This window comes from Rhynchophorus ferrugineus, unplaced genomic scaffold (assembly GCF_030347505.1).
Source record: "Rhynchophorus ferrugineus isolate W39M unplaced genomic scaffold, kcgeb_rfMv2 rfM18, whole genome shotgun sequence".
NCBI classification, from domain to species: Eukaryota; Metazoa; Arthropoda; class Insecta; order Coleoptera; family Curculionidae; genus Rhynchophorus; species Rhynchophorus ferrugineus.
The window spans coordinates 446,095-472,438 of NW_027472597.1; the positions used below are offsets into that span (position 1 = coordinate 446,095).

Below are 26,344 nucleotides of genomic sequence, written 5' to 3' on the forward strand. Positions count from 1 at the left end.
GAATATCTCGGTGTAAGTAATTGTTCCTATAGTATCTGGGCTTTATTCTGAAATACTTGTATTATGTCGGTATAACTCCTTGTGGAACACCCTATAACTGAATGCTATAGATCCAGCGACTTATTATATACGGATAATGTATTACGAATATATTGGATACTGGATATTGATACGGATAATTTATTACGGATTATCTTTGCCAATAACCTATAATTTTTTTATATTCCATTTTAAATTCTTTTTTTTTTAATATACCCCTTTCAACAAAGTTTTGTATCAATATTCATCCCAAAGCACTTAGTGTTGTTATTGTATGGGATAATAGTACTATTCGTATTTATTGATATATGAACTGCATGGTTGTAGGTGAACTCAATATATATTGTTTTATTACTAGACCTTTATTCTCCATGTCTTGGTGCAACTATTTGTCCAGTTATTACTTGCGTATTGCACTTTACAGGTTGGTTTTTTGCTAATGTCCCCAATAACAAGTATCGCTATGCCATCAGAAAATGTAGCTATGGTAACATATATTCTATTTGTGGAGAGCAACCTACAAGTTGTATTTACAATATTTTAAATCTAGTTATATATCTAGGAGGGCCCATAGATCCTAACGTAGGAAATAATCAGTTCTAGAATATAGTGGGTTATTATGACTCTTAGGACTTTGTTCTGAGAAAATTAACAAAACATATGATATTTTGCTTTTCATAGAAAAGCCTTAATAGAATTCCGTAGGTTTATACGGGTTTAAATATCTGCTTATATAATAGCATTTTATTATATACTAATAATTATAATATAATAATAATAAAAATAATTATAATAAAATAACTATAATTAAAAAAAATTATAATAAAAAAATATTTTGAATTAGTGCCTTACTATCAATGGGATTACTAGATTCTAGGTACTAAAATTCTAGATTGGGAGTCCATTAAATTCTACATATTCAAATAGATTACTAAGTTTAACATATAATTCTACTAAATTATTGATCCAAAATAAATGCCAAAACATGTTAGCGTCAGTTTCTTTAAATGCTAAAGGAATTATATTCTTGCATTACCTCCAAACTAGCAAACAAATAAAATAAGTTTGTTATTTAACCTTTTTAATTTGAATTCGTAAATTGCTTAATTTATAGTTGATCATAAATTGAATTTTTAAATTGATTGAAAAGAAAAAATAACTTTCAATCAAAATCCTTACAGCCATTTTTAAAATCAGTGAATATATGTACAAATTGGTTCAACATTCAGCTTATTGGCAAGATTTAGCTCTCTAGTTTGTGACTCTCCTCATAAATAACAAATATTAAGCAATTTTCATCAAAGGAAAAGGTGATACAGTCATCAAACAGTATTTCGATAGCCTTTCAGATTTTCAGAGCTTCTGAATTACAATTTGTGGGGCAGCCATTTTCGCTCCTTTTAGAATTTTCCCATTTCATGTAAATGCCTGAAGAGTTAATTCATCATTTACTAAGCTGTATGAAACATCTTTGATTTATTAAGTTTGATTTAATTAGCCTTACAATTCATTGTCTTCTTCTTGTTTTCCTGAATAACTCAATAATACTAACTAGAAAACTATTATTTTATCTAGAGAAACATCAAAACCGTTGAATTTAATAGTAATGTTAGGTAACTGTAGCTGTAATAAATTTATTATACCTTGTAATAATAATAATCTCATCAGGCCTATTTTTTGCCTACTTAACACTTATACATTATAGAAGTTCGTGTGATTTGATTCGGTTCAATCTTCTGATTTCCTGAGTGTTATACAGTGGCTGTATGGCTTTCACGTTGCTGTGATTTAGTAACTTTATTTAAGATGTTAATTTTAATCAATAGTAGAACCCATATTTACTACCCATAGGTCCAAATTGGCTTTATGATTGACTAATAAACCAATCTCTTTTTTGAGACTGGTTTTCTTTGTTTTGTATTTTGTTGTATCTTCTACAAACCAGTACAATTTTGAGTATGATCTGCTTAAAATTCAGTTGTTATCTAACATTATGTTTCCAATTTAGACTACCATCAAGATGGATGCCGAGGTATTATCTCATTCTGCTTGAGGAATCGCGTATCCTTCGAGTGACTTAATAAGGTTTTTCTTATTACGTTAGTTGACAATAGTTCCGCTGTAACAATTTGCTCAACTTGATATGGGATTAATCTAATCCCATATCTCGTGAAAAGTTTGTGAGACGTTCAAAAATATGACAGGACAAGAATTATTTGATTAAAATGTCTTCTTAACGACCGCGTTACTTTATGTACTTGGTTGATTGTTGAATAGTGATTTTGAAATTCAAACTGGAAATCTGGCATTTACATAAATTTTAACAGCAGCTCGTAATATTCAACTTGTTCCGTCGGTTTGTCAAATTTTATCAATCTTAAAACATTCGGGAACATGTTTCAGTTTCAAACAAGCATTAAATATATTTGTCAACATTATGAATGTTTTTTGTCGTATCTCCCTCAATAACCTAAGTGAAAAAATATCATCAGTTCCAATGGTCTCTTCTGGATTGTGGTTATTACATTTCCGTGTTAACTCCACTAGAGAAATCACATTTATAGCTATATCGAGCTGGCTAACAGGAGTTGTATCTATTATAAATTATCAGTAATTCTGGTATATCATTTGGTTGAAATACATTAGTTAAATGTTATGTGAATAATTGATCTATTTCGTCGTCTTATCGAACCTATTTCATTAATTTCGATAGGCACGATTAGAGTGAAATGACACTTGCCCTCTAATAATTGGTCTTTTAATCTTAGTAATCTAAGTAATCTTAATCTGCTTCCATGTTTCATTCACTTATATATTTTTCAAAGCAATTCTGTTAATATTCTTTAATCTTTTGATTTGTCTGATCATTAATTCTATTAATTATTGTTTTGTCTACAGCATTTCTAGTTCTATGATATAGTCTTCTAGCTCTTCGTCATTCTTCGTCGCTCTTTCATCAATTCCTTAATTTCGAGGGGCTAATTTACCTCATATTCCGATTTATCTCTTTATAAAGACTTTTGAAGCTACCTCAAACTTACTTTGTAGTTGAACGAATGTATTCGATTATAATTCGGGTTTCTTAAGTTCATTTGTACTTTTGAGTCTTACATTTAAACTGATTTGTTTCTATATTATTAGTATAGACTTGTCCAAGTTAGTAAATTTATTAATAAGATTAGGCCTTTTTGTTCTTTGCAATATTATCGCGTTCGGTGTTAACAATACTGGAGTAGTCTACTGGTACTAGTAGTTTACTGGAGTAGGTTCAGTAGTCTTTATTGTTATCGGTGCGTTCGCACTTTGAAGCATAATTATAAATTGTATATTAATTGCTATGGGTAATTCATTTTCTTTTCCAGGTGTTATTAATTGTGAATTCCAAACAGTCCGATTAACATTAAAGCATCCTCCAGTAATAAACCTTGAAACTAATTTTGAAAATAATTATTTTCTCATTTTGTGTTTTGATGGACAGTATATAGACGAAAATTATTTCACAGCAAGCATTCTTTTGATATCTGAGAACAGGAAATGGTCTCTGGGGGCCAGATTTGGAGAATACGGGGGATGAGGAAGCAACTCGAAGCCCAATCCGTGGATTTTTGACACGGTGTATTGTCTTTGTGAAGCAGCACTTTCTATTTCTTCTAATGCGGCCATTTCTCTACGATTTCGTCCTTCAAACGGTCCAATAACGCTATGTAATAGTCGCTGTTGATGGTCCTTCTTTTTTCAAAATACAGACGCCATTTGCCAGTCGACTGTTGCGTTTTCCCACGCTTTGGAGCGGGTTCATAGAGTGCAGTCCACTCGGATGACTGTCGATTGGACTTCGGAGTGAAATGATGCTCCGAATCATCAACTCCTCGTTGTTTGTAGTCAAAAGTGAGCAGGCGCGGCACCCACTTTGCACAGAGCTTTCTCATACCCAAATATTCGTGAATGATATGATGTACGCGTTCAGTTGATATATTTATAGCATCTGCTATTTCATTCTGTTTCAATTTACGGTCATTCGAAATCATTTTGAGGATTATTTTAATGTTTTTGTCTGTTTATGTCTTCGGTGCTCATTTCACCACGTCTAAACTTAACATACCAATCCTTGATGGTTGATTTTCCTGGGGCAGTATCCGGAAACTCAGCATCAAGCCAAATTTTTGTATCAACTGTATTTTTTCCCTTCAAAAAGCGATATTTTATCAACAGGCGAAATTCCTTTTTATCTATTTTTTCACAATAACAAAAGTTGCTTCACTCAAAATGCAATAATTTACAAAGTAATGATCCGACAGCTTTCAAATTTATACACGCATCTTTTGAGGGTTAGGACAAACTAAAATACATATGGATTTAATTCCATTAGCGCCATCTATATATTAGGCCTGTGACTTTTCAATTGATCTGTTAGTATTTCTTCTTTTTAATCTCGTCTTGTTGGAAATGCTGTATATTTTCTTTTAAATTAAGACTATTCCGCTGGGGCGTAGTGTCCAGTAGGCATCATAATCCCGTATTTTAAGGTAATTTTTTTTTAATGTGTCTCAGTATGAGAGCTAACACTATGTGATTTGTTGCCAAAATAGTTCTAGTTTCTAGAGCAACAGATTTAGTCCATTTGTTTTTCATGTTATAATTTTTAAAAGCGAATTATTCATTTTTCTTTTTCTTTTTCTTGTTTTAGGAAGTTCCGTATTTTCCCAATTTTTTTGCCCATTTTGCTAACTGATTGAAATTGTGTCGCATTTCGGTCTGAATATGCATATAAAGTTGTTTTAAGTGGTTAACGAAATATGATATTTACCACTTGTTGGACGGTTATGAAAACCATATGATTAGTTAAATCAAATGAGGTTAAATCATATGATTGTAGACACTTACAAGGCTCTCATTTAGTCATAATATATTAAGAAATAAAACCCTAATTTCTGTGTTATTTATTTTTAATTCCATTAGTAATGCTAAATGTGTTATGTTCTGCATAATACATAATACATTAACACCAAGAAATGAAGTAATATTATATTTCATTCAATATTACATTAGCAAAAAAGTCATGAAGACTCTCACTTAAGCGATGTTTAAGTGGTGTTATATTCAAAAGATAAAAATCTATTTTATAAACTTTCTTTAAAAAACACTTCTTTTTTACATATTATTTAACGATTTAATAATTAAGCATCCTGTTTGGTAGCCAGATAAGTGTTTTATATTTGTCGTCGTAATTGTGATTGTAAATTAACAAAAATATAACATTCAACAAGGACCAACCATCCTAATAATATCTATCATATCAATTATATCAACTATCCTATATTATATTAAAATGTTCATATATTTAATCAAATATGGAACATAACATCATTAAAATATCCGCCACAACTTGGAGAATCCGAATGGACTAATTTTCAATAAATCTGTGGCTTGGTAGTAGTTTTTTCTGGCAAAGTTCAATTGTTTTTTGTTTCTCTAATTATATATTTGTATTGGTAAATGAATAATATATACTTCTTCGTTTCAAGTGGTTTTCAAATAATATAGATTAACATACTAATAGAATGAACCATGTATTGGACACTACACTACACTTTGTTCCGACAGTCAATAGGTCAGGTCAGCAATTAATTCAGAAACATATGCACCATTAATAAAACAAAAGTTATTTGATCATAAGATATGATTACATAAGTTTTAAAATATTATTTGTTTTTGTCCTGGTCCAACATTTTGGCGAATAAGCAGAACAGATATTGATATTTAATTTTGTTTTTGTTCAAAATTTGCTTGCTCAAAAGGACCAAGAATTATAATACCATAATATAGGGTGGGGCAAAAGTTCCGCTACCATTTTCTCAGCTCAGTTTCGCTTTAACCATTATGTTGTGAAGACATCTAAATTGTATTATGTATAAATATACGACATAAGAACGAGCAGAAATAGTGACAATATTTATTGAAAATAATCGTTCCATTATTGCCATTCAGCGGAAATTGCGTCAATAGTAGCGGGACTTTTAGCTCACGTATTTAATTTCAGAATATGGCAAAAATTGTATTGTTATAACATTTATATACCTCTATAGTAAATTTCTATTTGTAGTCCACGACTTTCAGCAGAAGATTCCTTCTATCGAATTAGACAGGAAAGTCTGTGACATTTAAAGTTCTTGTAATCCAATATGAACGAGGCTGAGAAAGAAATAACCAACCTGTTTATAAATATTCTTTCTTTACGATTGATTCTGTAGCTTTTCCTAAGAAATTATCTTTTGTTAGAACATTATTATGTGAAAATATACTGACAAGAGTTTTTGCAGTAAGTTTTTTACGAAGTAATAGCTTGTTTTATCGCGCCATTCTTGCAGCAGTTACGATAAAAATTATATATCTAATGGTAAAAACGAAAAAATCATGTTTTATTCCAAGGTTATATCGAAATATTTTTTATATACCGTTATTTTTCTTGGCGTTCAACACCCCTAGTGACCTGGAGATGTCGGCCGCGGAGAATAATATTCATAGATCGTATAATAGATTATAGATTTTCAAAAAATATCAATTTATTGTAGAATTAAATATTTTGATACTTCTTTTTAAACAAATCGATATATTTTTAAATAAAATTGGAAAACAAATATATTAATATATCGGCTATTGATTAATAAAAGAATTTTTTTTCATTTTTAAATTTCTTGAATATGTCATTTTTTTTTTCGTAAATAATAAAACAAAATTATCGATATTTTTTGAAAATAAATATTCATCCATCGATATATTTCGACATTCCTACTATGGACATAGAAAATTTGAATAAGCTAGGTTAGAGATAGGTAATTTGATTTAATAGGTTATGGCACAAAAGATAGAGATTCTCAATGTTTTGTGGGTTATGGTTCTAAAATATATAGGTTTTAAAAAATAAAGCATCTTAACATGAGCGCTGCGTTAGTTAAACAAGCTTTAGAAGTTGTCGATCCAGATTTCAAAACAAAAGGTAACTTATTATAGCATTGAGTTTATCATATGAATTAAATAATTTAGGTTCCAAGAATAAGAAGAAATCAGATGTTTTGGCGTTGTTACCTCAACATCATAAAACTATTGGAAAGTCATATAAGAAAGGAAAAAAAGGTAATAAAATGCTCATTTTAATTGAAGAAGTTAATTAATTTAGGTGTATTATATTTTATTAGAGAAAGTAGGACTAGCTTTTAAAAAAAAGCAAACTGTACAAGAGGCTAAGAAAGAATTAAAAACAAAAGGTCAAATTTTAAAAGAAAACTTGAGAAAATTGGAGTTAATTAAGAGGAATAGCATTATTATTTTAGACAAGAAACACACTCAAAATGTAAGTTACTTGAATTTCATTCAACTGCAAGTTTTCAAAAATAACATCTTTAGATTATTGAGAGGGGTAGGACAAAAAGACCTATAGAAAGAACCGAAGAGAAACGAAAAAAATCAAAAACTGTATTTACAGATGAAGATTTTGAAAAATTTGAGAAGGAATACTTTAGCTAATATGTGGACTGACCAGCATGTTGGCATCATAAAATTATCATTAAGTATTGTTTTATTGTTATATACCTTTTTTTTATTATTTATTTTGCCCTTATCACCTCTTGAAAACACTCTAATTATTGAACAAATTACTCCACCATCAAATATACTTCTGTTTTTTGGTTTGTTTGGATCAATTTTTATAGGTTTACTCCTTATATTTACACTATATATAATGTTTGAAAAATAAAAGATACATATTAATAGATTATAATTTTAATGTTCAATACTTCCAAATTATATATTTAAAAATAAGGGTTTCTTGTTAATGGGGCACCCCACCATGGTCTAAAATAAAGAAAAATTAATATAAGTATATTGTGTTTTTTAATGGTCTACCTACATTTGCCTATTATACTGCATGCTTCGTTCAGAGGTAACAAAGGCTCTTCCTCTGGATCCTCTTGCCATACGTGTAGAAGCTAATATCTCTCTACTTATTTTATTGTAACCTAGTAAAATAACTAACCTAGTTATAGTTATACATCATATATTTGAAAAATATCTATTTTCTAATACCTGTTGGTCCAGTTGGTTGAGCTCCACATGTTTCTAATGCAACAAAATCATCAACATGCAGTGATGGAGGCCTAGAAGTATTTGGTGGACGCGATCTAAATAAATCAGGCCTTTGTGGTGTGGTTCTAGGAAACCCTCGAGGACGCATCGGAGTAACTAAAATTAAATTCATGTCCTTGCAAGATTATTGATGTTAAAACGCTTATGTAAAAAAGGTGTTTGAATGTGTTATTATAAGGAGTGTGAATATTATGAGGAAGAATGTCAAGACACAGTTAAATAATAAATGAAATGAATGTTTTTCACAAAATCAGAAATATATGAATGTACTTACTAAATGGCTTTCTCGTTTTGGCTCGTTGTTCTTCATTTTGCTTATTAGTGACATCAGTGTTAGGGGTTTCAGTTCGTGAAATTCGACACAATTTCTCTACTTCTTTAATTAAATTAAATTCTGGTGGAAGCTGTCGGCATATTTCAAAGAGATCACATGGAACCTACAAAAAGTATTCATTTCATATAACTGAAGTAAAATAGATAGCATTACTTACTGTTTCTAGTTCACCTTCTCCTTCATCAGCTGGTATTGTTAACCAATAACGGTCCGTCAATCGTTCATCACACGCATCCGAAGAACTATATTGACATAAAATTGTTTGTAATAAAATCATATCTGAATAAAACTACAAAATTTACCTGCATATAATTCTACTCGCATATTGAGTTAAAAGTGATTCTGGTGGAGGTAAAAGAACTTCCTGCGGTATTTCGTTTTCAGATTCTTGATCCAAAGTTTGTAATTGTTTCAAAAAAAGAGATAATCCTTCTAGTATAGTTTCAAAACTTGTATTTTCTTCGGTCTCTTTCTAAAAATAATATTTCAATTGATCCTTCACCATGAAGTATTTAAATAACAATAACTCGAAAGATTGAATTTATAAAACGGAATATACCTTAAGTACCTCCTCAAGTTGCAAAAAAGGATGATTATTTCCTTCGCCGTCCACACTAGCATCTTCCCAACCCATTAAATTCTTCACTTCTTGAACTGTGAGTTTAATTGTCCTCGAAGAATACAGAAGTGTGGCATCATTTTCTTCAGTAATTAAGCATACTCTCAAAAATTCGACCAAAGTATTTAATGTCGACAAGCACTCTGCACTTGTCTTTGAAAAATTTTGAGACAATTTATTTAAGACTGTTAAAAACAACTTTTCTCTTTTTAACAAACGCTCTCTTAAATGGTAAAATCCATAATTATGTTCGGTTAATAACAGAAGAGTTCGTACAATGGGTAAATAAGTGACATAGGAATTGTCTGAAGTTAAATGATCTAATATCATATCAATGAATGTAAGCAAATGTTCTTTAATCGGCATAGCATTAGCTAAATACGTTTCCGAATTAATAGCTAATGTACCCTCGATGGGATTTTGCATTAAAGTAATCTCGACGTCGCAGAAACTTTGCAGTATACTAAGAATGCACTCTTGGGCCTGTATATGACTGGTTGAAGTTACATCACTTCTTTTTAGAATATTTGAAAAAGCTAATATTAAAGAAGAATACTTATTTTCTTGATTTCCTGTTACATTTGAATTCGTGTGCATTAAATGTAATACAGCACATTTAACAGTATTATGTGTCACTAAACATGCAAGAAAATTAAGCAATCGAGCAACATGGCTGGTGCAAGGGCCATCATCTTTAGTTAATAATGCTTTATATACAGCATCCAACATACCTCTGGCAATTATTAAAGCCGAATTTGCTGCTAAATCGGATATCTGAACACATATTCGACGAAGCAAATTAAGCAATTGCGGTTGTGTCGATATACAAATCCGGTTAACCATTTCTTGAATCGCATTGTTGTAGGGATATAAATGAGCCGACCAAAGTTTGCGTAAATTAATGGCCCATGTAATTTCACTTTTCGTCAATTCATCACGAGTTTGAATAGGTAATGGTAAGGGTAACAATTCTGATAAAATTAACAACCCGGAAACAAAAGTATAAGGTGCTGTAGTAATAAATTTTATCACTTCTCCACACATTTGAGACCACAATGTTTTATTCAAACTATCTTTTTCGTGTATTTCATCAGAAAGGGGTTGTGTATATACTAATAAAGTATCAATTATGGCTATTTGGCTCTTATTTGCTAATTCAGCGCCTATTGCTGTTATTGGATAACTGTTTAAAAAGTTATAAGTTTGAAGCAAAACCGGTATTGTAGTTAAATCTCTAAAATTAGTATTTCTACACTGCACAACATAAGCCAACATTTGTTTTAACAAAACAATACAAGGGTAAATAACACTGACAAGCAATAATCCATGATTAGATGCTAGTATTGAACTATGTAATCCGGGTTGTTCATAATGATTACAAATTTTTTGAAGAATTTTCACGAGTACAATTGTTCCATCTAATGAATATAATTGCAAAATAACATGCTTATATTTCAACTCAACATAATTAGTTAATGGATTTTCTAATAATATTATATCTTTATTTTGATAATTGGAAATTCCTAGATATTGAACTATTCTTAAAGCTGTAATCAATGGACCAGGATGAGAAATTACATTCTCCATTTGTTTTTCCATAATTTCAACAAAAGTAGAAATATTATCATAATTCAAAGAAACAGCCTGTTCTAGTGGGGTTAAATGCAACCTTATTTCATTAATCTTAAATGCATATTGATCATCATAAATAAGATTTAGAATATAATTTATGGTTTTGGTATTTTTTTCCAAAAATTTAATATTTGGAACCACAACGATAGTATAGTATAGTAAATCTAAAACATACCCAGTTCCAGATGACTTTTTGAGTTTTTGCAAATAAGATTCTGATTTCGGAACATTATCAAAGAATTGCAATAAACACCGTGCATTTTCGTTCATTCCTAGCATTTCACTGACGGAAATTTTACCGACTGGTGAAAAAGTTAAACAAAATAGACCATGTAATTGATCAATTATATCAAAGGCATCAATATCAAAAGAATTACTTTTGGCACTATCTAGTAAACACTCAATATGATATAAACATTGCAGTTTATAGGCAATTCTTAAACCTAAATTATGAGATTTCACTTCAATACAATCACTAAGGCTATATTGCATTTCTTCATCTGTTCTAAGAAGACACTTTAATAAAACATTGACAGTTGAACTATTTTCAGATAGATACTGCAAACCTTCTGTGTTGTCCAAAAGAGCTGACACGATTTCAAATATAGGCGTTTTTATTGGAGGTAAGTTCAAAGTGCTGGGATAAGTTAGTAATAATAAAAAGCATTGAAGAAGATTGAACATACCAAAATAATGAACTAATACATTCCTTGAATCTGCTCGCATAATTTCAAATTGCGCTGATACAGGAAGAAATCTTTTAGGCTGAGACATAGTAAAAGGACCACTATTACAATAACTCAAAATCTGGTTTAGAGACTTAGTAATCAAATTAATTTCTTCTGCTGATATATCATGTGATACATTTCTCAATTTAATAAGAATATTGTATATTTTGAATAAAACTTCATATAAATTGAGTTTTTTTAAAATAGAGCTTAAAGCAAATTTTATACGAACTAGAGGATTTTTATCAAGAGCTTCAATAATTATTTTATAACCATTACTCTGATTTGGCAACACAGTATCTGTATATCCATTCTGTACTGAATTACTTACAGAATTACTAATAAGAAATTTTTCAATAGCAAATTTATGTAAGAGATATGTGTCAAGAGCTTTAAGTATCATAAGTTTTATAGAAAGAGCCATAAATTCTTGACGATAAAGATCAAGAAGTTCTCTATGAAGATTATAATTTTTATTCCATATATACTGAATATATTCTTCGCTGTGGCATAACCAATCAGCCAACCTAAAAATTTAAATCGTTAGTAATTAATTTTTTCATTTGCTCATTACATTAGACACGTGAAAAAGTACGTGCATTATTAAACATCCAAAAACATATTTTGTTGCTTTCCTAATTACCTATTTATTTTGTATTGTAAATGTCTTTTTGAAAAACCAAAAATTTGACGATATTTTCATAAGAACCCAAGTTTCATGATTAAATTTACACTCTATTGGCTAAAGTTCTTTCGTGGCTATGGATGAAACTTGAAATAAGAGGCGAAATTAATATTCAGAAAGAAAAATCAGAAGAATTCGTCCAAGAATGTATTTTCGTAATATATTTTAACATATTAAATCAATTAGATGCGATAATATGTGAAAAACATCTTTGAGACTTTGAGCGAAAAGATGCGAATCATAGAAAGCGATCGCCAATAAATTTAGTGAAAAATATTGGCCTGCGGCACTAACAGCAACATATTGGTTGAGAAACAGATATTCCACATAACCAAATTAATAATCCGTCGTTCTGCTTTAAAAAATGCTTGAATCAAAGTTTGTCGGAAATATTAAAGGAAAGTTAATAATGAGGTCAAAAGCACGCAGGCCATTGGGTTGTATCTGTAATGATGGAAAAAAAAGATCTGTCCAATGCGTGCAAAGTGCGCACTTACCTTTGAATGACAAATGAAAGATTATCCCAATAGGTATTACATTAAATAACCTAACAACAAAAAAACAATTCACCTTACAATTGTGAATGTTTGGTTAGTAAGCAACAAATTAACTCTTTACTAACTGTTATAAAAATGTGGCAGACTCTCGAAGTTCCAAGGCAGAAGAGATTCTGCTTCTAACAAAATTGAAAGTTTATGTAATACAAATTGTTACCTCTTATAAACCACTACAATTAGAATATTGGTAAAGAGTTGTTATTTTCAGTGATGACTGCATTCTTGAACAAAAGTTATTTTGAAGTTATTAGTGTTTTATATTTAAATGTCAATAACATGGATTACTATTTCAAAGTCCTAACATTTTAGATCTTATAAATATCTAAAATATATTAATTGTAATTTACCTGACGCCACACTTGATATGTCGAATTTTATAAGCAGGCTGATCTTGCGCATTGGCCATATCATAATTTAAAGATATTTTTAACCAATCTGTAATTGTTTCGATAATAAAGTTTGTTTGATTGGCTAATTCTCGATCTTCGACACTCATTTTAGGTGTAATAAGAGATCTGACAACATTATGAACTTTCATTATATCAACAAATATTGGTGGTTCTCCAATCTATAATGAAAAAAATTACATAATTTATCTTAATATTTTAATTGCTAAAAAAATCTAAAAAGTAAAATTCTAAAACTTACTGTACAAATAAGTTTTTCGCACAAATGAACAAACTCTTCCTTGATTTCCGTGTTGTGCTTATTAAAATTATCCAGAACATATTTAGTTATGCTAGATTTCAAATAATCATCTGCTATTCCTATAATAGTTTTCAAACCCTCTTCAAGTTCAATTGAATTATCCCTGATAACATATTTTTTAGATTTAGAATATTTTTTAAGCTCAGTCACTCCTGCATAAATAGTAGTTTTAGTTTGGTATAAAATTAATAAAACTTATCAAACCTGGTATAAATAGCCTAATTATGTCATCATTATTTGTATATGCTGAATAATCATAATCTGAATCCTGGTAGTGCTCACCATCATCAACTATGTCTTCATCACTCAATATTGGTTCAAATTCTTCTACATCCATATGAGTAATTTCTTCATTAATTGGTGATTTAACCTACATAAAAAAGTATAAAAACAATATGTTACACATAGTAAATACAATATGAAGATATTAAAGAATCATAAACATATTGGGTTAAAAGTCCACAGATATATATGATTGCTCGCCTCTTTTGAATTGTCTATTTCCTCTTGAACATTTTCATCCTTTTTTATTATCTCTTCTTCACGTACATTAATATCTGTATGCCCATTTGGAGATAAAATATCTTTACTCTGTTCAATATGTGGTGGAGAATGTGGTTTTTTTGGGCTCATTTGCATAGGTGGTGTCCGTGGCCTTTTCCTTTCTTCGCGATCATCCCGATACCTTCAACGGTAGATATTTTTATAAATCATAAGAATTAAAATATTTCAAACCTTTCAGATCTCCGGTATCCGTCATCATGTCTTCTATCTCTTGTCCTTTCTCTATCATGTGTTCTATCCCTGTCTCTTTCAGACTCTTGCCATTCATGATCTATTCGGTCTCGCTCAGTTCTAAAATACTAAATATAAATAATTGATAAACAGCAAAAAGAAAACAAATTGCCTATAATCTGTTCTTTCATGCTCTCGATCATACCCATCTCTTTCTCTTGCAACTTCATGATAGTCCTTAATAGGCCTATCCCGATCTCTGCTTTCAGAACGGGAGTATCGTCTATCCCTTCGTTCATGATCCCTATCCTTGTTGAAAATTGAGTTAAAATAGTATTTAAAAAGATTATCATATAATATACTTGATACATGTCTCTGTTTCTCTCTCTATCACTGTCTCTATTTCTTCCTTTGTCCCACTCAGTCTCTGGAGTGTGATGATAACTTCTAGGGTCTTTGGGAACATCGTTATAGTATTCAGAAAATTCTTGGTGTTGATATGACTCTGGCTGATTATATTGTTGATAGTTTGTTGCCGCTTGATTAGGATATTCTGAAATTAAGGTAAACATAAAACAGATTTTTTAAACTAAAACATACCTAATGGTTGCGTTGAAATATTATCTTGAGACCATTCAGCATCAACTGAAGAACCAGATATTATCTGTTGAGCATCAGCAATTGTATTAGGTGGATTTGGAAGTGCTGGATTAACTACAGGTTGAACAAGCTGCTCAGCAATATTATTTGTTAATGTACCATATACAGCTAATGTAATGGTGGTATACAGCCCTAAACAAACATTTCTTCATAACATACCTTGTAAAATGTATTTAATTTGCACCTTTTAAAACTAATCCATCAGTTGGTATTTTTCTCACTGAATCATCAGGAGTACATTCAAGATTAATTTTACCATTTTGATCATATTCAAATGCTCCTAATGTCTCAAATGTGCTAGCCCCAGGTTTACCTAAATCATTAACAAAAAATTCAATTTGAAACTGACTAGGATTTGTAGCTCCTAATCTAACTCCACCGGGAAAATCAGCTTGTACTCTAGCACCTAATGGTATTATTCGAACCTCAGTAACATACACTGGTTTAGGAAATTGTACCAAGTCTAAATTAATTTCCTAAAACATTCGTAATAACAAATTTAACTTAAAACTATATTTCAAGATGTTACCTCAGTATTATCATGGGCAAAAGTATCAAAGAATAAAAGTTCTACAATATTTTCAGTCATTCTCTAAGATATTTAACACCAATAATCCTTGTACATTTGGAAATCAGAATGATGATTCAATCAATATATACTATTAAATAAAACTTTTATTTGTTCGTAGGGTACGTAATAAACAACGAATATATACAAAAATTCTAGGTTAATTTCTGTTTTTGGCTATAAGTTTTTCTATAGCTATACAAATAGATCTATGGAATGCCAAAAATGTTAGTTTCCATGTCATTCTCCAGGTGTCACTTTTGAGTTTCAGATTTTACTGATAAAACAGTATTTTATAATACCGACGTTGGATTGGATTGTTTTCCTTGTGTCATTTTTGTCACCTTGTTCTTCTGTCTCAAAATGTCTGAAAAAACGGCGAAAGCAGAAAAAACTTTACCGGAAAAATCGGATATTAACAGTAAATTGGATGGCAATTTACCTAATCATGTTCAAAGCAAAAGGTAAAGAAAATATAACACGTTATAACTGATAGCTTAGTAGCCTATGAAAAATAATTATAGAAAAAAATAGATCAAAGGTGTAACCTTCATTTTTAAAACGAATTAAATTAACCCTAATCGATATTTTATTAGAAGTCTATATAAAGAGTAATTTTAGAATAATCAAGTCTGGATAATTCATACTAAAACACTTAGCATTTTATTTAAATGACTTTGCACAACTATTCTAACCTCATTTGTAGAATTAGTTTAAGATATGTTAATTTATTTCTAGTTAATTTAAAGTATGCCATTATTTAATATTGTTTATTTCATACTCTACCTAGTGCCAAAAAAAGACATCGCAATAAAAAGGGAAAAAATGAAGATAATCAGAATTTGAATAATGAGCAAAATTCAGATGAGTCTTTTGGTTTCTCTAATCCATTAAATACAATATCTATAAAAGATCTTAAAGCTGCAATGGAAGTATTTACATTATCTCAGAAACCAGCAAAAACTCCAGAGGAAGCCCTTAAAAAGTCCTATCAATTTTGGAGTACACAACCAGTTCCTAAAATGGGTATTTTGATCAACTATATAATTAGTATTATGTGTAATTTTTTTTACTGTATAGATGAGAAGATTACTGTTAATGAAGCAATTGAGCCAGATAGATCAGTTAATGAAATTAGGGCTGAACCCTATTCGTTACCTGATGGATTTACTTGGGATACATTAAAACTTGATGAACCTTTAGTTTTAAAAGAACTGTACACCTTATTAAATGAAAATTATGTTGAAGATGACGATTCCATGTTCAGATTTGATTATCAACCTGAATTTTTAAAATGGTAATAATGTGTATATGTACAGGTATTCTTAATAAAGATAATAATTCCAGGGCTCTTCAGCCACCTGGATGGAAAAAAGAATGGCATTGTGGTGTTAGAGTAGTTAAAAGTGGTCGTTTAGTTGGTTTTATATCAGCAATTCCAGCAACTTTAAATATATATAAGAAGTAAGCAGATAAATCTAATATATTAATTTATATTTATATATTATTATGCTTAGGAGTCAAAAAATGGTGGAAATAAATTTCCTTTGCGTTCATAAAAAATTACGTTCAAAAAGAGTAGCTCCAGTTCTGATTAGAGAAATAACTAGACGTGTACATCTTACTGGTTTATTTCAAGCAGTGTATACAGCAGGAATTGTATTGCCAAAACCAGTTTCAACATGTACCTATTGGCATCGATCATTAAATCCAAAGAAATTAATAGAGGTTTGTATTTGTATTTATGTGAGACAGCTTAATTAATTTTTTATCAATTAATATTCTGTAGGTAAAATTTTCTCATTTATCTCGCAATATGACAATGCAAAGAACATTAAAACTCTACAAATTGCCTGAACATGCAAAAACCCCAGGTTTTAGAAAAATGAGACCAGGAGATATTGATGGTGCACATAAATTATTAATAGAGGTATAATCTTCAATAAATAAAAAAACAGGTTTAATCTTATTGATTTAATTTTTAGTATTTAAGTCGATTTGACTTAGCGCCATATTTCACCAAAGAGGACTTTATTCATTGGTTTGTACCACGTCCAAATATTATTGATAGTTTTGTGGTAGAAAATGGAGGAAACATTACAGATTTTGTCAGTTACTATACACTGCCAAGTAGTGTAATGCATCATCCAGTGCATAAAAGTTTGAAGGTATGAAATGCCTATTGTGTGTGTCCAATTTTAATAATATTTTATTTTAATTTAACACTAATATATTGTATTTTCATTTTAGGCCGCATATAGTTTTTATAATGTTAGTACAACAACTTCTTGGGTTGATCTCATGCAAGATGCTCTTATATCTGCTAAGCGATTGGGTTTTGATGTTTTTAATGCTTTGGACTTAATGGATAACTCTGAATTTCTTGAATCATTGAAATTTGGAATAGGAGATGGGAAGCTTCAATATTACCTTTATAATTGGAAGTGTCCATCTATGGGATGTAACAGAATTGGACTTGTCCTGCAGTAGACATTTGCACATCAAAATTGTATCAACAAAATTAGAATATTTTTGAAATTAATAATCTGAAATTTAGCTGAAAAAAAACAGTTGGTTGAATTATACTAATCTGTACTTTACTGACTATAGGTATTTATATTTGTCATAAATTGCCCCTGCATTATATGCATACATGTGTGTATAAAATGTGGTGCTGTAACATAATACTGAGTATGACTACAATATCACGAGATCTTTTTATAGCATGAAATAATTTATTATGAAACAATAAATTATTTGATGACTACTCTTACTTTATATTATATATATTTCTATACAGTTTTGTGGAACTTTATTACATAAAGCTAAATTTCAGATTATTCCCTTATTGACCTTATTTTAAAGTTAACTATATAACAGTTAATATTTGTTTTAATTAATGTCTCTAGTATAATATATATTCAACAAAAACCCAAAGACCACACCTTTTTTTCGAATCTAAAATATATAGAGTGCAAATTCTTTAATATATTATTCTTAGTAAGTGAAATGGTTTATTTAATTGTTTCTAATATTTCCGTTGATATTGGGGATGGGTATAAAAATGTATATTTGTTAATTATGATATACATTTCAATAGTATAAATAGTTTTAACATCAGTATAATTCTTGCATCAAATGTTATGTGTAATAAATCGACGTTGTGTTTTGTAATAGAATAAAATAGATCATAAAGGTATTAGGGAATAAAATATTCAAGCAGAAACACCAAACTACCTTATACAATAGAAAGTGTCTGTTATAAGCGCACTGTTGTGTGGAATTGGAAAATAACTTTATTATTTAAACATGTTCAGTTGTGTATCTTGTGAATAATAAATGTTAATTTTAAAACTATTATATATATATACTATAATATTAATTATATGACTAAGCTAACCTCATCGTTTCTCTGTACCTACTTAATTGACGTTGAATAGCGTTATTCTAAAATGCTTAATAAATGAGAGGCCAAAGACAGCACAAAGTTCAATTTAATAGATATACATATATTTATTCTTAGTATCCTCATTTCTAGAAGTATTTTAACAAATGTATTATTCTTTGATTGAAAAAACTTTACTCTATGGTTATTGTTGCACTTAAATGGCAACAGAAACACATGTTAACTATTTCATAGAGGTTACGTATGTCTGGTGGTAGGATAGATAGGAATGTTCATTTAGTGGGTCGGTCGGTCGGAATATGTGGCTGTCGATCGGATTGTTTGTTCGAACACTCACTACGATTTTGCGGAAGGAATTTTCACGAGAACTGAAAACACTGGTAGCGCTGTTGAAATGATACTGTTACAAGGGGGTAGAGAAAAGAAAAGAGAGCGAAACCATGGCGCTTTCAGAGTTTGCCTGAAAAGTTTATTTTGGATTACCTGAAGCTTTTCCACTAGTTCCGGCCTGATAAACCGATACCAAGTTTTAGATCCATATAACATGACGGGTCTGATAAGTAGCTTGTAAAGCAAAACTTTAGTCATCGGGAACAATTTACTTTTTCTGCAGATGAGAGGGTTAAGCACTTGCGACACCGTAGCCTTTGGAGAGAGCCTTTTTAGATTTTAGATAAAAATAAATTATATATATATATATATATATATATATATATATATATATATATATATATATATATATAATACTGTATTATAAAATATATAAATTACATGATAATATTATAATATATATAATATAATAATAATAGATGAGTGTTACAAATGTTGTAGTAGGTCTGCGGTCTTTAGGCAATCAATCAGCAGGTTTATCTGCTCAGGTTTGGCCAATTGCTCCAATGTTCTCGGCATCTTCAGTTGTCTCCTCAGATCATCATACTTTTGACAGTCCAGAAGGATCTGTCTGACGCTAAGCTGAATCTGACATAGATCACACAAGGGTGGGCTCCGTCCCTTCAACAAATATTCATAAGTTAATTTACAGTACCCTATTTGTAGTCGTGCGAGGATGCGTGCCTTATGTCTACTGATATTATAATGTATGGGTTGATAGAAGATCCTCCTAATTTCCCTCAATTTGTTGTTTTTTTGTGAGAAGGTGCCAATCCAGTTGGGTCAACTGCCTATTGAGGTCCTTCATATAAACTTTGGCATCCGTTTTACTAAACAGATCGTTTAACCTGATTGACTCCTCTTCCCTACTTGCCAGGTGGTCGACTCTTTCATTACCGGATATTCCCTTATGAGAGAGGACCTAAAGGTATGTTATTCTTACAGCCCTATATTGTAGCTTTGTAGCTCTCTGATGTATGTGACCAGAGGGTGGGCTGTCCCTACCGATCTTAGGCTTTCTAGGGAACTCATATAATCCGATACTATTATTATCGATTCGCTGATAGGTGATTTTTCAGAGATGGAAGCCAAAGGTGACTCTCAAGTAGGCTAGACGTGTAAGTGGCACCCACAAAGTTCTTTCGTTTTGAACCATCTGTGTAGCTGACAAAATGGTTCGGATAGTTCTCTTTAATTATCTCTCTAAAAAGTCTTTTTATTGTAGAAGGACTAGCTGTTTCCTTATGCAGAGCCTTCATAGAGAGGTCTGTATGTATTTTTGAGAACTACCATGGTGGTATTGTAGTGATTCTACTGTTCGCATCTGGGATCGCAATCATTATTCGATTGCATATCCTCTGGAAAACTGATGAAGGGCTCAAGTGCCTCTTCTTTATATTGATCCAGTCTGTTTTCGGTGGGAAAAAGATAGGAAACTGGTTCAATTCTGGACGGAATTTGAGGGAACTTGCATAGTTTAGTAGCACAAGCTCTCGCCGTGACTCGAGTGATGAAATCTGTGCTTCACACTGTAAGATTTCAACTGTACTAGTGCGTAATGCTCCCAGTATGATTCTCATAGCGGCGTTTTGGACGGGATCCACGTTCTTCACGTATGAAGGGGGTGCGGTAATATAGCACTGGCTTCCATAGTCTAATTTGCTTCTGATCAGCGCCTGATATATATTGCTTAATGATGTTCTATGTGCTCCCCAATTAATATTGGGGAGGGTCTTCAGTAGCCTATGTCTGCCAAACATTTATCCTTGATATAATTTGTGTGGGAGCCAATTGAGCCTATGATCAAATAGCAAGCCAAGGAAAATTCCTTGTTCACAAATGTGTTCTGGCTTATTTATCAGGTTCTTAACCTCCATCATTAGTGTTGCTATTCGCGAGCAGCTCCTCCGTCTACAGAAAGGAACACTCACGGATTTCTCTGCTGAGAACTTCAACCCATTACGTCCTGCCCACGTAGGCAATTCTGTAATAGGGATTGGCTATAGTTATGGTCTGTATGTTTGTGGTAAATAACCACGTCATCCGCATAGATTCGGGCTTTGATATAAGTGGGGATGACTTTGTTAATGGAGTTCATGGCAATAATGAATAGTAATGGGCTAATACATGAGCCCTCAGGTACACCGTTAGTTTGATGATATGTTGTTGATAGTACTCCATTAACCTTGACCCCAAAGTTTCTGTTAGCCATGAAGGAGGCAATGAAAAGGAACATTCCGCCCCCTATTTCCCAGTTAGATAGTTGTTTCAGGATGCTATCAATATTGATGGAGTCAAGGGCCTTTTCTAAATCAAGAAAAACCGCCGTTAAAGGCCTCACAAAGGTCCTCCTGAAACCCGATCAAGTGATCGAGTATAGAGTATCCTCTTATGAAGCCTTCCTGACGATTATTTAGTAGTCTCTGTTTTTCAATTATATATATTAGCCTATAGCAGACCATGCGCTCAAGTACTTTACATAGGTGACTGGTTAACGCGATAGGCCTGTAGCTGGATACTGAATGCCGTGGTTTACCTGGCTTATATATAGGGACTAATAGCGACTGTTTCCACGACAAAGGCAGATGTCCCCTCATCCAAACTTCATTGTAGATATTAAGCAGATGGTAGTGTTGCGATTGGGTTAGATTTTTGATTAATGGGAAGCAAATATTGTCTAGTCCGGATGATGTGTTTCTACCCCTGCTCATGGCCTTATTAAGCTCTTCATTTGTGAATGAAGTATTCAAAAAGTCATGTGCATTTTTGCTTGTCCCATCATTACTGTTGATCTCTTTCTCCTTATGTTTGTTTAGTATGGAATAATAGTGCGCTGTAAACATCTCAGTCATCTCACAGGGGTCTTCAATACGTCGACTTCCATCAACCATTACTGGTATTTTGGATTTTGGGGTGCCTTTTAGTATGCATATTTTCCTCCATATAGTATGGGATGAGGTTTGCGGGGTAAGGCTACTTGTAAATTTTCTCCAAGAGCTTAATCTTGCTTGCCGTATAGTTCTTCTCGAAATTGCCTTTAATCTTTTATAATTTTGGAAAAGTTCGGACGTTGAGTTTAATTTGAATCTATTAATGACCCTTTTCCTATCCTTTATCACCCTAGCACAGTCTTTATTCCACCACGGTACAGGTAATTTGTTTATTTTTGTGCCGTTGATGGGAGTTCTTCTAGCTGCATTGATAATGGAGTCTGTGAATTCTTTTACAACTGTGTCTGTATTTTCAGTGATTGGGGTGGTTTCAATCAGCGACCTGTATTGCTCCCAATCAATGCCTCTAATATTAAGTCGAATCGCTGTACGTGATATGCCAGATGAGTCAACCAGTGAATTCAACCAGAGTGGGAAAGTGATCGCTGTCATGCATATCAGCTATAGTTATCCATCTGGCCTGTCCAACCAATGAGGAAGAGCACAGGCTCAGGTCCAAGTGTGATAAAGTGCCTGACAAGGCCGATACAAATGTAGAAGATCCATCATTCATAAAACACGGACTGTGGCATTTAATCGAATTTGAAGTTTTCTCTGAGCGGCATGTACAGAATGAGAACTGGTGAAGAAAGCTATGTCATCCGCGTATTGGGCGGTTTCAACATTTTTCTTCATAAGACCGCGCAGAGCTTGTGCTTTTTCTTCATGGCGAAGTGAATTTCTGCGGCCAATCTAGTAGCCTGATGTGCACATGAATGTTTGGCTCTGAACCCGTGTTGTTCCTCCTGTATGATATGGTTCTGCTTAGTGAACCAGTTGAGTGCAAAAAGGATCGCTCTTTCATCAATCTTTAACATTGAACTAAGCAGGCTGATGGGCCTGTAGTCTGAAGGCGAAGAATCTGCTCCTTTTTTCTTTTTTTTTTGGTCTGGTCTAAAACCAGGCGGTGGAATGCATGACGCATACCTGGTCGCGGAGACTTGCCTTGGAGTGACAAGTTGGACCGGTTTATGTGGGACTGCCTCTGGGCTTACCAATACACTAAACCGAAACCGCCTCACAGTTGACCCCTGTGGATCGCTACTGCTACTTTTTTTTGATACTTCATGAAGTCTGTAATTGTAGCAGTGAGAATTTCGATTCTTGATTGATTTTCTCCTTTAAGATCTTCGGAAGCCTTTTCGCTCTTTTCCGTCTGCTTGTTCAGGGCGTCTGTCTGTGCTTGAGCGAACATTTTCACTTCGGCTATCTGCTTTCGCAGGTCTTCATTCTGTTTTCTTAAATCTTCTATGAGCAAATCTCGGCTGTCTTCGGAAGATGGTCCATTAGAATTAGGAAAGCTGGGATAATGGTCAGGAGGCAACGTCGGCTCTGATGTACATGACGCCATTGCCTTGTCTGTAATTGCGCCTTTTCGGTGCTTACACGATCATATCAGCTATAGTTGTCCATCTGGCCTGTCCAACCAATGAGGAAGAGCATAGGCTCTGGTCCAAGTGTGATAAAGTGCCTGACAAGGCCGATACAAATGTAGAAGATCCATCATTCATAATACACGGGCTGTGGCATTTAATTGAATTTGAAGTTTTCTCTGAGCGGCATGTACAGAATGAGAACTGGTGAAGAAAGCTGTGTCATCCGCGTATTAGGCGGTTTCAACATTTTTCTTCATAAGACCGCGCAGAGCTTGTGCTTTTTCTTCATGGCGAAGTGAATTTCTGCGGCCAATCTAGTAGTCTGATGTGCACATGAATGTTTGGCTCTGAACCCGAGTTGTTTCTCTTGTATGATATGGTTCTGTTTAGTGAACCAGTTGAGTGCAAAAAGGATCGCTCTTTCATCAATCTTGGACATTGAACTAATCAGGCTCGGTCACGACCGTTCTCTTTGAGAGCTAGCACGGAACTGCCCCTTTTTTCGAAATCACGACTATGTGTGCATGTTTCGAAATTTTTGGGAAGTGTTACAGCCGCACGATGGAATTTATGATGTTGGTTAATTCCGAGAGCTGCTTGTGTGGGAGCTTTTTGAGTTGGAATACTGAAATTTCATCCTATCTAAGTGCCTTTTTGGGTTTAAGATTACTGATGATTTTTTGTAGAACCTTTGGTGAAACTAGATGGTTTTGGAGATAGTTTGAAGGCGCTACTTTCCCTAGATTGTGGGCCTCGCTGATGACTTTTTTGTTACGAGTGGCGCCACTTCCCTTTTTAAAAGGTAGGCATTCCATTTGTTTTTCGAACGATTCGGCCAAGAGATCGGCTTTTTTGCTGTCCGGGACTGCGAAGTTACCTGACCCTTCAGATTTCAGGTGGGAGATGTGTCTTTTTTGACTTTCCCAGAAAGCTTGTGCGATCTAACATCTGATCACACTCCAGTATTGTTAACACTGGGAGCGACAGTCCTAAGAAAAGCAAAAAAGCCTAATTTTACCAACAAATATACTGACTGGGACAAATTCAGATTAATACTGCAGGAACAAATAAGTTTAAAAGTAGGACTTAAAACTATAGATGATCTAGAGCAACAAACCAAACATATAACTGAACAAATTCAGCTGCAAAAGATACTACCCCAATGGCAAGAGAGAAATCAAAATATGAAGTACTTTACCCCCTCGAAATTAGAGAAATGATAAAAGAAAGGCGAAAAGCTAGAAGAGTATGGCACAGAACCAGAAATGCTGCTCACAAAACTACTTTTAATAGAATTAGTAATCAGACGAATCAAAAGATCAAAGAATATAAACAGAATTGCTTTCAAAAGTATTGTAAATGAATTAAACCCACAAGCAGACAAAGATTATTCGCTATGGAAATCAACTCGAAGTTTTAAAAGACCAATTATTCGAGTACCGCCAATTAAAAATGATCGAAATGAATGGGTTCGACTTCGACAATGAAAAAGCTGAATTGTTCGCACAATACTTAGCTAACATATTTCGACCTAATGATATAGAATCTACCATGGATACATCTCCTGTTTCTCAACCCTATATAGATCTAAATCTAATTTCTCCACTGGAAGTTGGCACTGAAATTGATAACCTCAATCCTAAAAAGGCACCTGGTATAGATGACATTTCACCTGGATTATTGAAAGAACTGCCACGAAAAGCAATCATCATGTTGACATATATATTTAATGCCTGTTTAAGACTGAAGCATGTCCCGGAATGCTTTAAAGTTGCACAAATTATGCTCAAAATACCTGACAAACCTGCAGAACAAGTCGAATTTTACAGGCCTATTTCGCTACTACCTGCAATATCAAAGCTATTTGAGAAACTGATATTTAAACGTGTTAAACATTTGGTAACAATACCAGATTTCCAGTTTGGTTTTCGAAATCACCATTCAACAATCGATCAAGTGCACATAGTAACTGCGGCTATTGAAAGAGCGTTTGACGAAAATAAATACTACCCTGCAATATTCCTGGATGTCTCACAAGCTTTTGATCGGGTTTGGCATTTGGGATTAATCTGTAAAATGAGCAAATTGTTACCGCGTAACTATTGTCAATTGCTGGAGTCATATTTATTCGGAAGAAAATTTAGAGTATCGCACGAAATGGCGTTCTCGACATTTAAAAATATCTCGGCTGGAGCTCCACAAGGTAACGTCTTAGGACCTCTCCTGTATCTGCTCTACACTGCTGACATTCCAAGAACAAAAGAAACACTTCTTGGAACCTTTGCTGACAACACAATTATTATGGCAAAAGATATATCTCTGCCTAGGGCAATAGAAAAATTACAAGTGGCAGTCAACGAAATCTACGAAACGAAAGAACTGGACGAAAGATTGGAAAATTCAACTTAATAGCTCAAAATCTATCCACGTTAATTTTGCATTGAGGCGAAATAATAAAAACTTAATTATATCACTCAATGGATGCCCGATTGCTCAAGCAGAATCAGCTAATTACCTTGGAATCCATCTTGACGGTAGATTAAATTGGAAGCATCACGTTAGACAAAAAGCAAAACATATTAGAACCAAAATAAAACGACTATATTGGTTAGTCGGAAGATACTCCCAACTTGAACTAAAATCAAAGAGGTTGATCTATAATATAATTATAAAGCCAATTTGGACCTATGGGGTGCAAATATGGGGTTGCACTAAAAATTCAAATCAACTAGTCATACAACGCTGTCAAAACAAGGTTCTTCGATTGATTACCAA

At 32.6% G+C, this 26,344-nt stretch overlaps 3 protein-coding genes across 6 annotated transcripts; 2 read left to right on the forward strand and 1 right to left on the reverse strand.

Moving 5' to 3' along the window:
* The first annotated feature begins 6,870 nt into the window (after nt 1–6,870).
* Nucleotides 6,871–7,918, forward strand: LOC143205862 (uncharacterized). The gene is made up of 4 exons (XM_076418886.1): nt 6,871–7,036; nt 7,084–7,173; nt 7,236–7,390; nt 7,444–7,918. The coding sequence occupies exons 1-4, from the start codon at nt 6,976–6,978 to the stop codon at nt 7,561–7,563; spliced, it is 426 nt and encodes a 141-aa protein (XP_076275001.1). The 5' UTR covers nt 6,871–6,975; the 3' UTR covers nt 7,564–7,918.
* On the reverse strand, nt 7,803–15,676 carry LOC143205860 (protein virilizer). Of its 4 annotated transcripts, none has more exons than XM_076418882.1 (17): nt 15,369–15,676; nt 15,024–15,315; nt 14,780–14,971; nt 14,542–14,732; nt 14,352–14,488; nt 14,180–14,299; nt 13,928–14,129; nt 13,649–13,814; nt 13,385–13,596; nt 13,084–13,304; nt 9,084–12,021; nt 8,818–8,987; nt 8,673–8,757; nt 8,456–8,618; nt 8,122–8,277; nt 7,946–8,066; nt 7,803–7,890 (listed from the first exon to the last, which is right to left on the reverse strand). In XM_076418882.1, exons 1-17 carry the CDS (start codon nt 15,426–15,428, stop codon nt 7,848–7,850), a joined length of 5,469 nt encoding a protein of 1,822 aa, XP_076274997.1. In that variant the 5' UTR covers nt 15,429–15,676; the 3' UTR covers nt 7,803–7,847. The 4 variants fall into 4 exon arrangements, with proteins under 4 accessions (XP_076274997.1, XP_076274998.1, XP_076274996.1 ...); XM_076418883.1 differs by having other exon boundaries at nt 7,946–8,054; nt 9,075–12,021; XM_076418881.1 differs by having other exon boundaries at nt 9,075–12,021.
* A 32-nt stretch (nt 15,677–15,708) lies between these two features.
* LOC143205861 (glycylpeptide N-tetradecanoyltransferase 1) lies at nt 15,709–18,806 on the forward strand. Its single transcript, XM_076418885.1, has 8 exons — nt 15,709–15,871; nt 16,198–16,433; nt 16,488–16,704; nt 16,755–16,871; nt 16,925–17,135; nt 17,197–17,337; nt 17,393–17,575; nt 17,658–18,806. Exons 1-8 carry the CDS (start codon nt 15,771–15,773, stop codon nt 17,895–17,897), a joined length of 1,446 nt encoding a protein of 481 aa, XP_076275000.1. The 5' UTR covers nt 15,709–15,770; the 3' UTR covers nt 17,898–18,806.
* Nucleotides 18,807–26,344: the final 7,538 nt, after the last annotated feature.